The 13,966-nt window shown below is 38.1% G+C and overlaps 1 protein-coding gene across 1 annotated transcript in view; it reads left to right on the top strand.

The window, feature by feature from the left end:
* Positions 1–8,761, top strand: part of PPM1E (protein phosphatase, Mg2+/Mn2+ dependent 1E) — a 206,270-nt gene extending 197,509 nt beyond the window's left edge. Inside the window, exons 5-7 of the mRNA XM_027870540.1 lie at positions 621–764; positions 1,039–1,132; positions 6,961–8,761. Of these exons, the coding sequence (XP_027726341.1) occupies positions 621–764; positions 1,039–1,132; positions 6,961–8,018 (1,296 nt within the window). The 3' untranslated portion in view covers positions 8,019–8,761. The remainder of the gene's footprint in view (positions 1–620; positions 765–1,038; positions 1,133–6,960) is intronic.
* Positions 8,762–13,966: the final 5,205 nt, after the last annotated feature.

Below are 13,966 nucleotides of genomic sequence, written 5' to 3'. Positions count from 1 at the left end.
CAGAAGACCTTGCTTCTCCTAGGGCTCAAATTACAAATGCAATAGTAATTGTAAGTCAACGCTTCCCTGCATGTAATATTACCAAAACCTAGGCCTCTAGAAAACATTTCATATAAGTTTCATTGTAGTTGTGCATGTCTCCGAACATGCTTTGTGCTAAGAGTATAAACCATAGTACTCTATGGAATACAAAAATTATTAGGCCCTTTCATATATTGCATCTAGATGCATCAAAACATTGGCTCCATTTCCCCCTTCAAGTGAAATGCTATAAATCATAATTTTACAAATGATGGGACCTGAGGCTATGATTTTTCTCTGACCAAATGATTCAGTAGTGCCTGTGAGACACATGACACAGTAGGAAAAGCCCTGCCCTGAGGGATAGAGAACTTCGTTCCAGATCTGGTCTTAGTTGTATGACATTGGACAGGGGTTCTTATGAGGATCAAACGAGATAATACACGTGAAAATGCTTTTTAAAAGTATGATGCATAAATATAAAGTATTATTAATAGTTCAGCTATTCCTCACTTGCTAGGAGTGTAGATTTACCTTTCAATGAGAATTCAGTGCCTCTGGATCTTCGTTTATACTGGCTTTGCATTCACCATTTTCAGAGCTTACGCTGTGGGACCACAGGCGTGGTGACATTTATCCGAGGCAACATGCTCCACATAGCCTGGCTGGGTGACTCTCAGGTCATGCTTGTGAGGAAGGGCCAAGCCGTAGAACTAATGAAGCCGCATAAACCGGATAGAGAGGTGAGCAGGGCCTCTTCCTTTTGGCCGTAATCCAGTCTGTTTTCCAGCTAACTATTCATGCTATTATGTTTTATTATAATAATTATCATTTTCCCAGCAACCAGCCCCATAAAGTCCCTGGAAAAAGGAAAAGAATCTTTCCAGGAAATGGCTATATGTCATGTCTGCCTCATGGCAACTGAATGACATTCCTTCTTCTAATTCGTACCACTTCCAGAGGGCCTGCTGATGTTACATTCTCTGTTTTTCTCTTATGTGCTACACTGTGATTTAGGATGAGAAGCAACGAATTGAGGCCCTTGGAGGCTGTGTGGTCTGGTTTGGGGCCTGGAGAGTGAATGGAAGTCTGTCTGTCTCAAGAGCTATTGGTAAGAAATTATTTAACTCATTAAGGCTCTCCATCGTGCCCCCATGCTCACTTACCCCCTACTCGTTCACTATAATACCACTGAGAAACTGGAGACAATACAATTCTCATTATGAAGGAACTCATGGTACCATTTAAACAGCAATTAAAGGATGTCTCTCTTACTTTTAATTACCGATTCATATCCTTTTGTCTGTGGAGGCTTATGTTTAATTCTGTTATCAAAATGAAAAAAAAAACAACCCCTAAGCACGTAGGGCCTACAGGTCTGCTGTTTTCTTTATTGAAAGCAGCCTGTGACTCATATTAAAGAGCTGCTGCTTGAAATCATGCTGCCTCTTCATTTCATCTCATTCTCTCATCTGATGCACAGTCCCGGGTTTCCCTGACGCACAGGATGATGGCATAGGGCTAGACACCACATCTTTTACCTCATGTAGACTCATCTATGGCACTTCAACTAAGCAACCCCTGGTTTTAAAAATATCCTACTTATTTTTATTCTACCATATTCTAAGAGACTCTGACTGTTGCCCTCAGTGAATGAAAAGAAATTTTAACAAAAATATTTTAATTTTTTAAAAAGTATATTAGAATTATCTGGCATATGGGAAGCAAGAAAGAATTCCAGTAGCATTCCAACTTAATTATTCTAAGTTTTTTGAGGAGCTTTAGGACCAGAACTGAAACATGTAGGTACAGCTCATGAAGGGTAAAATGTCAGTTTTCTAGCTCTCTAAAATGACTTTGGAACCAGCAGGTAAACCTGGCCGACAGTAGCACTTGCTCTTTGAGGTCCTCACTTAAGCATGAATAGGTTTAATAAAAATGGAAACAAGAGGTAACCATCAGAAAACACTTTGTGTTTTAGATGGAAAATTCTTTCTAAGTTTGTTTATTATGACAATTTGCTGGATAACCTTGGGGCTAGTTATTATGAAACCTTTTAGTGTCCTACTCCACTGACCTATCTGAGCCTCTTGGGGGAACAAAGGTAAGTTAAATGGAACTGTCTCACCCTAAATCATATGGTCCGCGGAGGAGGCAGCTGAGTTTGCTGGCATAATGAAAGGCTGCGAAATGGAAGAACCTGGGTTGTATGTAGTCCTGGAAATCACATGCATTCACTTGGGGCACTAAGCCCATAATTTCAGGCTTCACACTTTAGTAAAATTGGCTAATACTGTGTGGCCAAACTCTTGCTTATCCATGTCACAGCAATGACTCTGACAATAGCCTACAATGTTCTCTAGCATCTATTTTTTTATTTGTAAGATGATTTTGTAATTTTTATTTTAAAAAGAATCCTACTTGTCTTGATTTTCTTTCAGCTGAGTATATGTGATACTTACTCACTTTCGAGGCTGTAGTGACAAAAGCCAGCCTCCCTAGGAACTGGGCAGAGGGACAAGATAAATGAAATTTATACACAATCCCCCGATCTAATTTCACTCATTAATTTTAACCTTCTCCCATTCCAAGGCTGTTAACAGGAGCTAAAAGGATTCTCTGAGCTTCCCCTCCCTCTTGCCTACTCTTTGGTAGAGGTGTTAACAAGCTGTTGAAGGGCCCAAATGTGGGGAGCAGCAAGTAAGAGAGAGGAAATGCATTTCTTTCTAACTACAGTTAGTAAAGGATTCTAGAATAAAAAGCCTCAAGGAAAAAAATCTCATTTCTAGAATATGTTCTGCATCAAATCTATCTGATTCCAGAAGTATCAGACATCCTGTGAATCATCTTCAGATACATTATAAGCATAGGAATCTTTGATACTTGTTAATGAACCAACCAGCCTATCAAAATGGAAATAGAAAGGAGTAAAGTCAGGAAGGAAACTAGAAACATATTTCTCCTTGGTCTTAAATGAATGATACATGATTACTAGGGTTTTTCTGGATTGGGGAAAAATGTTTTCTACTTCAACATAAACATAATTTGCATCTTCAGAAATGAAATCCTTTTCAATTGTTTCCTCGTTATGAGTCCTTCAGACATAGGAGGTTGACAAGGGCATGTTGAGTTTCCATGGTAGAGAAAGGGGGTAGCTCGAAGATAAAAGGTTAATGCTACTTCTAGCATGAGATGGATTCATGCCCTCCTACCAAGTTTGGGGGCGAAATGTCGTGAATTTGATACACCCCACACAAGAGCAGGTGAAAAGCCAGGCTCTTGGCAGAGTTTGCCGGGCACAGATCTTTTTATGCTTCATTCCAAAGTAACAGTTGCAGTAAACCTTTAACTGAAGCACTACAATGAGAATTTGGGAACAGTATGAGTCAGATCACATGTATTTTTAGAGCTGGAATTCAGCAAATGATAATGATGATAATAATACAGTCAGGTATGGTGGGGGCTGATGAATTTCAGAAGAGATCCATAGAGGCCATTGAAGGAAGGTCCATGACTGGGAGTTTTAATGAGAGTAAAAACTGAGACAACTGGGAGCTAACGTTGCATTCTGAAAAGTGAAGTAATGTCTTCGGATCACTGAGGAAGAGGATTCCGGCTCTCGATGTAGTACTAATTGGAAGGAGAGGCCAGATATTAACAATAATAACTGTAACACCTAACAGGTACATAGCATTTACTACATGCCAACATAGTAAATCCTCACAACAACACTGCAAGGTAGGTACTGTGATTATCTCCATGAAGAAAATAAGGCAAACAAACATTAAATGACTTGCTCAGGGTCACACAGCTAGTAAGTGTCATGAGGCCAGATTTGAACTCAAGTCTTCCTGACTCCAGGCCCAGTATTAATCCACTGTGCCACAGTGAGGGGATCTGGTCAGGCTTGTAGGAATGAATACAAAAGGCTGATTTTGAGAAATATTAGGACAGAAAAAATAGGATGTGGCAGTGGCTTCAAGGTAAAAATGACATAAATGTCTTAAGTATCCAACAGTTGAGGGTGTGAGAGTATGACTAGTAGTGAAAATAATAGTAAAGAATTCAGAGGGGTTTAGGGGAGTAAGAATGTGTATAGTAGTGATCTAAATGACCTTGATTTTTATTGCATGATATCATGGTATAGTGAAACCATGGGGTTAGACTAAAGGTTCTTTCTACTTTAATAGTATGTATAAGAATTCTAGTCATTCAACAAATATTTATTGGTCATCTTTGACATATAAAGCACATTATGCTAGATGTTATGAATTTTAAGTGTTAAAATAGCCAAGTAGACCTGTTTAATACACAGTCGTGAAACCATCAAAGGTATGAGAAATCAGGGCTGGGAACAAATTTGGCAGTCATGGACGTGATAGTCGTCACAGGTGGTGACTAAGACCATGAATGGATCAATAAGCTGTTTGAGAGAATTAGAGTAGGACAAGCCTTGAGGAACAACCAAATTAATCATGGAAAAGCAGCAAACCAATGGCTTCTATGTAGACAGAAAAGCATTATTATATTTATTAATGACTCAAAGATGGGTAGGCTAGCTAATACAACAGTTAACAGGCTTGACATTCACAAAATATCTTGATAGGGTAGAACAATGGGTCTGATCCAACAGGATGAATTTTAATAGCAATAGTCTTGTAACTTATATTAAAGGAAACAAGTGCAAAAAGATAGGGGAGGAAGCTTAACAGTGATTCATGTGAAAAAAGTCAGGGGTTTTACTAGGTTGCAAGTTTATTATGAGTGTAAAGTGTGTAAAGTGTAAAAGCAGTGTAATGTGACTGCTGAAAATGTTATGTGGATTTTAGGCCTCAGTAATAGTTATATAGTGTCTAGGGATAGGGACACAACAGTCATGTTTTACTCTGCCCTGATAAGAAGATATAGTGCCCACTGGGAGTATTGTGTTGTTCTGCGTGCTATGCTTTAAGGGAAAAAAAATTCACTCCAAAAACAGAAGATAGAGAAGGCACAGGTAGTTAAAAGTTTATATAATAAGTATCTGGAGGTTTTAGTGGATTGCAAGCTCCAAGTGAGTCACTAACACAATGTGGAAATCAAAAAAGGTAATGTGATCTCAGGTTGCAGTAAGAGGCACAGTCCTGAATCAGGGGCATAATGTTGTCCAGTGTTACTGTGACTGCATAATGTTAAATTCTGGACCACAAATTGTAGGAACAACCATCAAAACCTGGAGAGTGACAAGGGTGACGAAAAGCCTTGAGATCAGGTATACAATGATTGGGCAAAGGGGAATGATAGTTAAAAATATTTCATGGGCTGTCACATAAAGAATGTCTATCATCATGGGTTTTGAAACCATGCCATATGAGGACAGCAGAAATAACTCACCTCTAACTTTAGGGGGAAAAAACCTAGGAGCACTGACTGCTGGATTCAAATCAATGGCTAACTTTTGGATTAGGGAACAGACTTGCTCTATGTGGCTTCAGAAGGAAGAACTATAAGTAATGGGTGGAAATTATGGGGAAGCAGATTTTGTCTTGGTATAATCAAGAACTTAAGAATTAAAGCTGTCCAACGGTGCAACAGGATGAGTTCCTTGCCACTGGAAATGTTTAAATGAAGGTAAGGTGGCAGGGATAGATATCTGAAAGGATTCCTACATATAGTGTACCTCTTAGGTTCTCTAAAATTAGATGAATGGAGATCATGATGTGGCTTATCACTGACATTAAGGCTCTTATGAGAGAGGGACGTTTTGCCTTCCTCTATCTTATGGTACTCTCAAGTCTTCAAAACTATGCGGAAAGAGCTTTGCTTTGGGACTGTGAGACCTAGGTTCTAATTCCAATTCTACCACCAACTTGTAAAGTCATTCATTCTATGAGCAATTTATTTATGTGAAAGGAACTTACATTCTAATGGGGGAGATAACATATAAATAGGGACAATTAAGTCCCAATCAGTGTGAAATTCACACTGAATATTTCCATTGGGCTGGAACCAATTACCATATTATACATAATTATAATTTCAAATAGGCCGAATTCAAATACATGCAAACTTTTCAAGGGATTCACTTCAGGGAATTAATTTATTGCCACTAAAAGGGAGCTAGCTATACATACAAGACACATATAGAATAGATGGAAGGTAGTCTTAAAGGGGGAAGGCATTAGCAGCTGGGGCAAATGGGATATAGAAGCTGGCATATCAGCTAAATCTTGGAGGAAGTCAAGAATTCTAAGATATGGCGTTTAGGAGAAAAATCATTCCAGGCATGGAAAACGGCCCAGTGTAAAGGGACTGCTTCAGGGAAGGGGAGATAAGAGATGACACGTCGGGTACAAGAAAGAACAAGGTAACCAGTACGGCTGGATTATAGAGTATATAGAGGAGTGTTAAAATTAAGAAAAGGTAGGAAGAGGTCAAGTTGCGAAATTTTGAATGCCAAACAAAGGACTTGACATTGATCCTGGAGGTAACAGAGAACCACCAGAATTGGGAATGGGAGGTGGGGAGGGCTGATATGGTCAGACCTATCATTTAGGCAGTTAAGTACCTTAAACTCTCTGGGTCAGTTTCCCCACCTATAAAATTAGGGAATTGGACTGAAGTTCCTTCTAGTTCTAAAATTCAATAACTCTTAGCAGTTCATCTGTAGGACAGAAAACCGGCCCAAATGTCATTACCTACCTATGGAGGTAATGGCCTAGGGCTGAAAGTCTAAGCTAAAAAAAAGAATGCCTCCAGGATGGTCTGGATGTTGTGTTACATAGGTGGTGACAAGCAATCTGTTTTATAGATCAATGTAATAAAATACTTTTGAAGGTATTTTATAAATTTCTGTGAGTCTATATTATCATGTTACTATAGAGTCACTTAGTAACTCTGTTGCTAAATCAGGCTAAAATAAAGCCTTTCCCCTCCATATCTGCTTTTTAATTCCCACAGGAGATGCTGAGCATAAGCCATATATCTGTGGGGACGCAGACTCTGCCTCCACTGTTTTGGACGGGTCTGAAGACTACCTCATTTTAGCGTGTGATGGCTTCTACGATACCGTGAACCCCGATGAGGCAGTGAAGGTTGTGGCCGACCACCTAAAGGAAAATAATGGAGATAGCAGCATGGTTGCCCACAAATTGGTAGCATCAGCTCGTGATGCTGGGTCAAGTGACAATATCACTGTCATTGTGGTATTCCTAAGGGATATGAACAAAGCTATAAATGTTAGTGAGGAATCAGACTGGACAGAGAACTCTTTTCAAGGAGGTCAAGAAGATGGCGGGGATGATAAGGAAAATCATGGAGAAAGCAAACGCCCCTGGCCTCAGCACCAGTGCTCAGCACCGGCAGATCTAGGCTATGATGGGCGAGTGGATTCATTCACTGATAGAACTAGCTTGAGCACAGGGTCCCAAATCAATGTGCTTGAAGATGCAGGCTACCTAGATCTCACAAAAATAGAAGCAAGCAAACCTCAGAGTGCCAAATTTTGGTCACCAGTTGAAATGTTTGGTCTTACAGTACCAAAGAAAGCAAATCTTGTTAATGATATAATCATGGAGAAAGAATCAGTCCGGTCTTCAGTGCATGAACAGCATGACGCTAGAGAATACCCTGCTTATCTCAATTTGGGTTCAACAGGGCAGCATATATACAGAATGGAGAGTTTGTCTCCAGTCTTTTCTGGGTTGGAAAATGAACCCCTGGGAAAGAGAGTTTCTAGTTTCTCTCATTTACGCCACTATTATGCAAAGAGACGGCATGGATTCAGGCTCAAACCAAAGTTTCATACGTATCTCTTTGCTCATGAGCCTTCCCACAAAGCAGGCACAACTAGCCTGTCTTCACTTATTCAAAGTGGGAATAGAAATAGGAGGTTGGTAAGAAGTTCTCTGCCATGGAGACAAAATGCTTGCAAAAAGTACAGTGAGATTCTGATGGGGATGCTTAGAAACAGTCATTGTATACCATATGCAGACACTCCCTGGAGCAGTAAAATATAACAACTCTTCTTTAAAGTAGGTTAGATACCTCCCCTTCCACCCCCCCCCAATAAAACAGTATCATCAGTATAGAAAACAAGATGGGCATTTCACAAACATGAAGTATATCATGCTATGACTTTATGAAAGGCTCAATTCTTGTGTGTAAATAATCTCTAGGAAATTTTAAAGTATTTCAATCTTAAAAATACTAGTGATTCTACTCCCTGAACTACGGATCCATGTGTGCACCCACACCTCTAACACACACACCTCCTTGTGTCACTAGTGGAAGAGGGCTTAGTTTGTTCATTTGATTAGACAGTCAGGAAACTGTTCTGATCTGGCTGAAATGTCTGTGGAGAAATATATATGTGTGTCTGTCTACGTGTATCTGTTTGTCTACGTAGATAGATACACACAGACACACACATATATTTTTTTACATATATATGAAGAGAACCTAGTTTAGAATTGTCAAGTTTAGCACAGAAAATGTTCCCCAAAGCCTGGGTTCATTTCTGGGTTTTATTTTTTTTTATTAATAGCTTCCCAGGGAAAGAACTCTAGGAAAACATCCACTTTGTAGGTAAAAGATTAAAAGCCATATGGATTTTAATGGGGCACACAGGAAGTGGGAGTCCAGTGTCAAGTCTCCCCTTCTCAGACAAAGATTGAAGTACAGTCAGGCATAGAAGCTGAACCTGAAAACTCTTTCATAGTTTAAAAAATCTTTTTCCTGTGGGGCTTTTTCAGAATCTTTTTTGGTGCTTTTTTTTTTTTTTGGAGATTTTATGATTACTTTGTCAACTGATTTTAATCTATGATGTTAATGAACTCCTTTTTCATTGGACCTTCATCTCAGGAGTCAAAAGGAATTCATTTTTTCAAGATGTTATCAAGGTAAAAATTGGCCAGCTAGTACTGAATTAACAGGCAAGCTTAAAAATTCAAAATATCATGTTACTCCAATCTAATAATTTATGCCACTTGTTCAAATGTTTCAGTTTACGGACAGCAAAGGTATCTGTTCCTATAAAATGAAAGTGTTAAGAGAATGAAAAAACATGTACCCCACACACCCACCCAAGAAGCTAAAGCATTAGGAACTTTTTCTCTAGCTAACTGGTGACAGACTGAAAACTGCTTAAAATGAGCCTGATGCCAAACACTGATGAGGGAGAATAATTAGACAGGAACTGCATGGCTACAAATTCAGTGAGAACTCTGGTACTATGCAGAGGAGAGGATTGGAGATTTCTGTCTGTTAACATCAATCTCGAAATGGTTCAAGTTTTTGGTTTTTTTTCAATGCCCTGGTTATTAGTGGGTTTATATATTTACAAGTTGGCATAACCACCTCAGGATAATTAAAGGAAATAGTAATAAATCAAATGTAGAAATGATGTTTACCCAACGAAGGTATAGGCATTCATATCTAAAGACCCATTGTTTAATGTTATGTAGAATTAGCTCTTGATGATTAATCACTAATCAACAGAATAATTAATAGTGACCAAGTTGTAGGGATTCTAGGAATCATCTCTGTGGGCTATTGAATGGGTGGTATTTGCAAATTTTGCCTTCCTATGTGTTTGCATATTAAAGTTAGTTTACAATTCTATTTCCTAAGCATATAATGGAAGATACAAATTTAAATATATACCACAGATAATACAGAAAATGTTGACTCTAGCATTTTAACCGCACCAGTGAAGCTACGAGTGGATTAACATGAGCATGTCATTAAATGTACAGATTTTATTTTCTAAATATTTGAATTCTTAAGTAGACATAAGGCTTGTATCCTATTGATTTTGGATTTATTCCTTCTTATAAGATCTATGAAAGATGATAAGAGTTGGAAAACAATAGGTCTGAACGCAGCACAGGAGTCATTTCGTCATTCTTCAGAGTACAAGTTCACGTGTTAAGACAGCAGAAAACCTCCTATCTGTTGAGTTTGGAAGCCTCGGATGTCATTGTTAACATCCTATTAGGCATACTTACTGTTTCAAATCAAATTATTTGAGGAAACAAGAAAGCAGAGGTGGCAGTGGGATTTTCTTTACCCTTTCTATTCTCTTCTCAAACTGTACAATAAGCTTGAAGTAGGTAGTCTGATGGTCTCTAAATTTAATATTCTAATCCTTTTAATTAAGTGTACTAAAAAGAAAAGTCCACCTTCGATCAGAGTAACTAGGTTAAGCTTATTCGGTTGAGAGGAAGATGGCAGGGGGAAGAAAGGGAGGCACACATGATAGCACTTCTTCCTAGTGTGCAGAAAGATTGACTTGGCACTGGCATGAGTACTCACGTCTGCTAAGGGTCTGGTTTTCTAGGTCTAAGTAAACATTTCTCATATAACTAACCCTTTAGAAATTAAATCAACAGTAGTTTCAGTGTGATCAAGATATAAACCAATATTGTAAAAAATATCAAGTGTTCATATTTTCACCACATGCATATTTATAGAGTAGTTAGGAACCATTTGTAAGGTAAGTCCTTTAAAATTCTCTAATACATATTAAAGTAGTGGTTATTGATCTGATTTATGCTGCTCTTGATTCTACACACTAGACAAAAAGCAGTGCTTTGTGAGATGCAGTGTTTTATCTTCATGCCACTGGTGATAGAAAGTAGCTCTCTTCGGTTCACACTCCTGTGCCCTTATTTGCTGCTTGCTGACGTAAGCAATAAGAACCCCTCTAATGGTATCTAAACGTTTTTGTATCACGTAGTTAATGACGGTGTATTTGGTGACAGTGTAAAAATACTAGACAGATATAAAAGTATCTATAGGATATATTTATTAACTGTTAATGCTGAAGTTTAGTCTGTGAATTATGTGTTCTGTATTTTTACTCATCATGTAATTTTGGTGATGGTGAAATTTGTACAACCAATCCTTAAAAGAGCTGCAGTATCCCTTTTGCAATTTAACATAGTTTGCATCAGTTTCAGTTTACTGGCCAAACAGGCTTTATAAAGAATACGAGGTAGTTTAAAAAAAAAGTCCTTTTTTTTTAAATAAAAACTATAATGTTTGTTTGAGAAATAGACTCCAGGCCCCTAGCCTGAAGTTACTGAAAACTCCTTATAAGCTCTTCACTGTGAGTTTCATAGGGATTCAATCCCCAATTTAATGGTTTCCTTTGTTTTGAATTTTAGATGCGCAGTTTTGAGGAATATCTGAAGTACGGTAACATTACAGCCCCAAACCCTGGTGCTGTTATTCCCATTTAGATTTGCACTAAAAAGGTGAGTGGAAACTCACACGTGTAAATATCTTTTCTTTACCTAGAAGTGCCATCCATTGTCCTTGAAAGTAATGAAACAAAAAGTTATTAACTGCCATTGATCAATACTGATTCAATTAGCCAGGGTCACCTGAAAAGCAACAGACCTTTTCCAAGGACGATGTCAAAGCTGAGTTTAACTTTGACCACATTTACAGTGGTGTATTGTCCACACTGCATTTTCATAAGCTCCACTCCACTGTTGGAACACTGTGTGTCAGCAAGATAGACATGATGCAGAGGAAGTCCAGGGTTAAGAGACGACTGCTGTGGTTCACATACTTCCTCCCCCAGCAAAGATTTGCTGAAGCTCCATGAGGAAGACTGATCGAAATTACCAGTTGTCTTTAACCCAATTTGTTTATCCATTCAGCACTCACCTAAGAAAGGCCAAGAAAGGGGATACTACAGCTTTGTTTGTACCTATAATTTAGGGAAATCTTTCTTTGGATCCTAACTGCACCAGGAAGAAAACAGTTTTCTCCCCTTGTGTGCCTATAACCTACAACCTGTTGGAAGGATAAACACACGTTTTGTTCTTTGACTTGTGTAAAAGTTAACATTCTTTTTCAGAGCTAGTAGCAAAACAACACAATCCTAGGGCTGCCCAGCAATGCAACTGATTATCCAGGGAAAAGGAGACGTTAGCTTAAAAGGGACCAGGCACTATTTCCATGTTTTCCACTTGTAAGACTATTTACCTTACTTACTAATTAGAAGATATGAAACAGGATAGGGAACCCTGGTTGACACAGCTGTCGTCCTTGAAAAAGAAATCCTCATAATAAAACTTTTGACGTTTTGTGTTAGATATCCACAGATGTGTTATTGTCAACTCTTACACTGGGTGCTCTTTGGTGACAGACATGCTGTATTCTCTTGTTCATGACATTTCTCTGCAATGAATTCTCTGTGGAGTGAATCAGTTGAAGCAAATGATTTTCTTAAGAAGTTTAACTTTTCAATTTGCAAAGTTGCTCTACAGCTCACTTGTGAGTTCAGTTGTAATCATGTATTAAGTCATTCACATTTTATTTATTAAAGCTGTTCATTCAGTAAGGACTATGTTGAAATTTTGCCAGTATCTTAATAAAACACAGCAATTTAAAATAACTTCTCCCTTGTGTTTTTATTCCAAGGAAGGTTCAGTTCCTATTGCTGAGAACAGTAAGATTTCTCTAACACAGACAACGGGGCAATTCAGGGAGCCAACTTAATACGCAATTTTTTTTTCTTTACTTAGAAGTTCCATCCATTGTCTTTGAAAGTCATAACAAATGAAGATAACATAAAAAACAGAAGCTTTTCTTGCTTTTCTGTGCATATGAACTACATGAGAAAAAATTTGTGTACTATCAAAAAGCTCCTGTCCCACAGCTCTTTACCTGCTAAATTTGAGAAGTTGAGTCAAAGCACATTTGGTCCTGACTTGCTATTAATTCTCTTTATCTAGTTCTAAACTTAAAATAGCATAGTTACACATCACATAACAGAAAAGCACAACAGATCACTGCTGTATGTTTTTTGTCCCCTCTTTTCCCAAGGATCTGTTTTCATGTACTGGAAATATCACACACATCAACATAGTTAAAAATAACTTTCTCAGGTCTTCTGAATTAGCACGAAGATTATGAGGATATGCTAAACCAGATAGGGCTCATCTTAAAAAAATAAAATAAAAACTTTAATATTTACTTTAATGGGGATAAAATGCAATACTTGGGGTAAGGAGACAGAATAAATTGACTTACAAGCAGGGGAGTTGCCATCTGAGCTAAGGAATGGCCATATGCAGGGCAAAGGTGAAACTGCAATTAAACACTGATTATAGCCGTAGTCAAAGGATATATAGCCTTTCCATTGCCAAGACAGAGAAAAGGTTCACTAGTCATTATGGTCAGAAATATCCAGAAGAACCATCAATGGCATCATCTTTGAAGATGGATGACATAGCGTCATTAATGACACAGCTCATCTAAGACTGGTAAATGACAAAAATCTGCTGGCTCATTTCCACATTAAAAATGCTAGCATTGAGTTTTAAGTTTACACTCCAAGATCAGAAGCTGAAGGCTAGCTTGGAATAAAGCTTAGATTTTCCCTGGGAACTAGATACTGACAATGATCAGCTTCTCTCATTATGTACTAGTATTATCATCTTAGGGTCCAAAAATAAGAAAAGTGACGCCTGACTGTATAAGCACTAACTTTCCACTCAGTCCTTCAAACTCTGTTGTCATCTGCTCAGGTTTTTCTTTTCTTTTTTTAATTTTTAGTTTTCAACATTCACTTCCATAAGCTTTTGAGTTTTAAATTTTCTCCCCCTTCCTCCAAGCCTCCAAGATGGTGTGCAATCTGATATAGGTTATAGATATACATTTCTATTAAACTATTTTCACATCAGTCATGTTGTAAAGAAGAATCAGAACCAATAGGAGGAACCACAAGAAGAAACAAAACAGAAGAAAAAAAGAGCAAATAGTATGTTTCAATCTGCATTCACACTCCCATAGTTCTTTCTCTGGTTGTGGATAGCATTTTCCATTGTGAGTCTTTTGGGAATGTCTTAGATCCTTGCATTGCAGAGAAGAGCTAAGTCTATCAAAGTTGCTCATTGCATAATGAGGCTGTCACCGTGCATAATGTTCTCCTGGTTCTGCTCACTTCACT

This window comes from Vombatus ursinus, unplaced genomic scaffold (genome assembly GCF_900497805.2).
Source record: "Vombatus ursinus unplaced genomic scaffold, bare-nosed wombat genome assembly UNPS02014797.1, whole genome shotgun sequence".
Lineage (NCBI taxonomy): Eukaryota > Metazoa > Chordata > Mammalia > Diprotodontia > Vombatidae > Vombatus > Vombatus ursinus.
The sequence above is the reverse complement of the archived record's forward strand: the minus strand, read 5'-3'. Positions and strand labels throughout refer to the sequence as shown.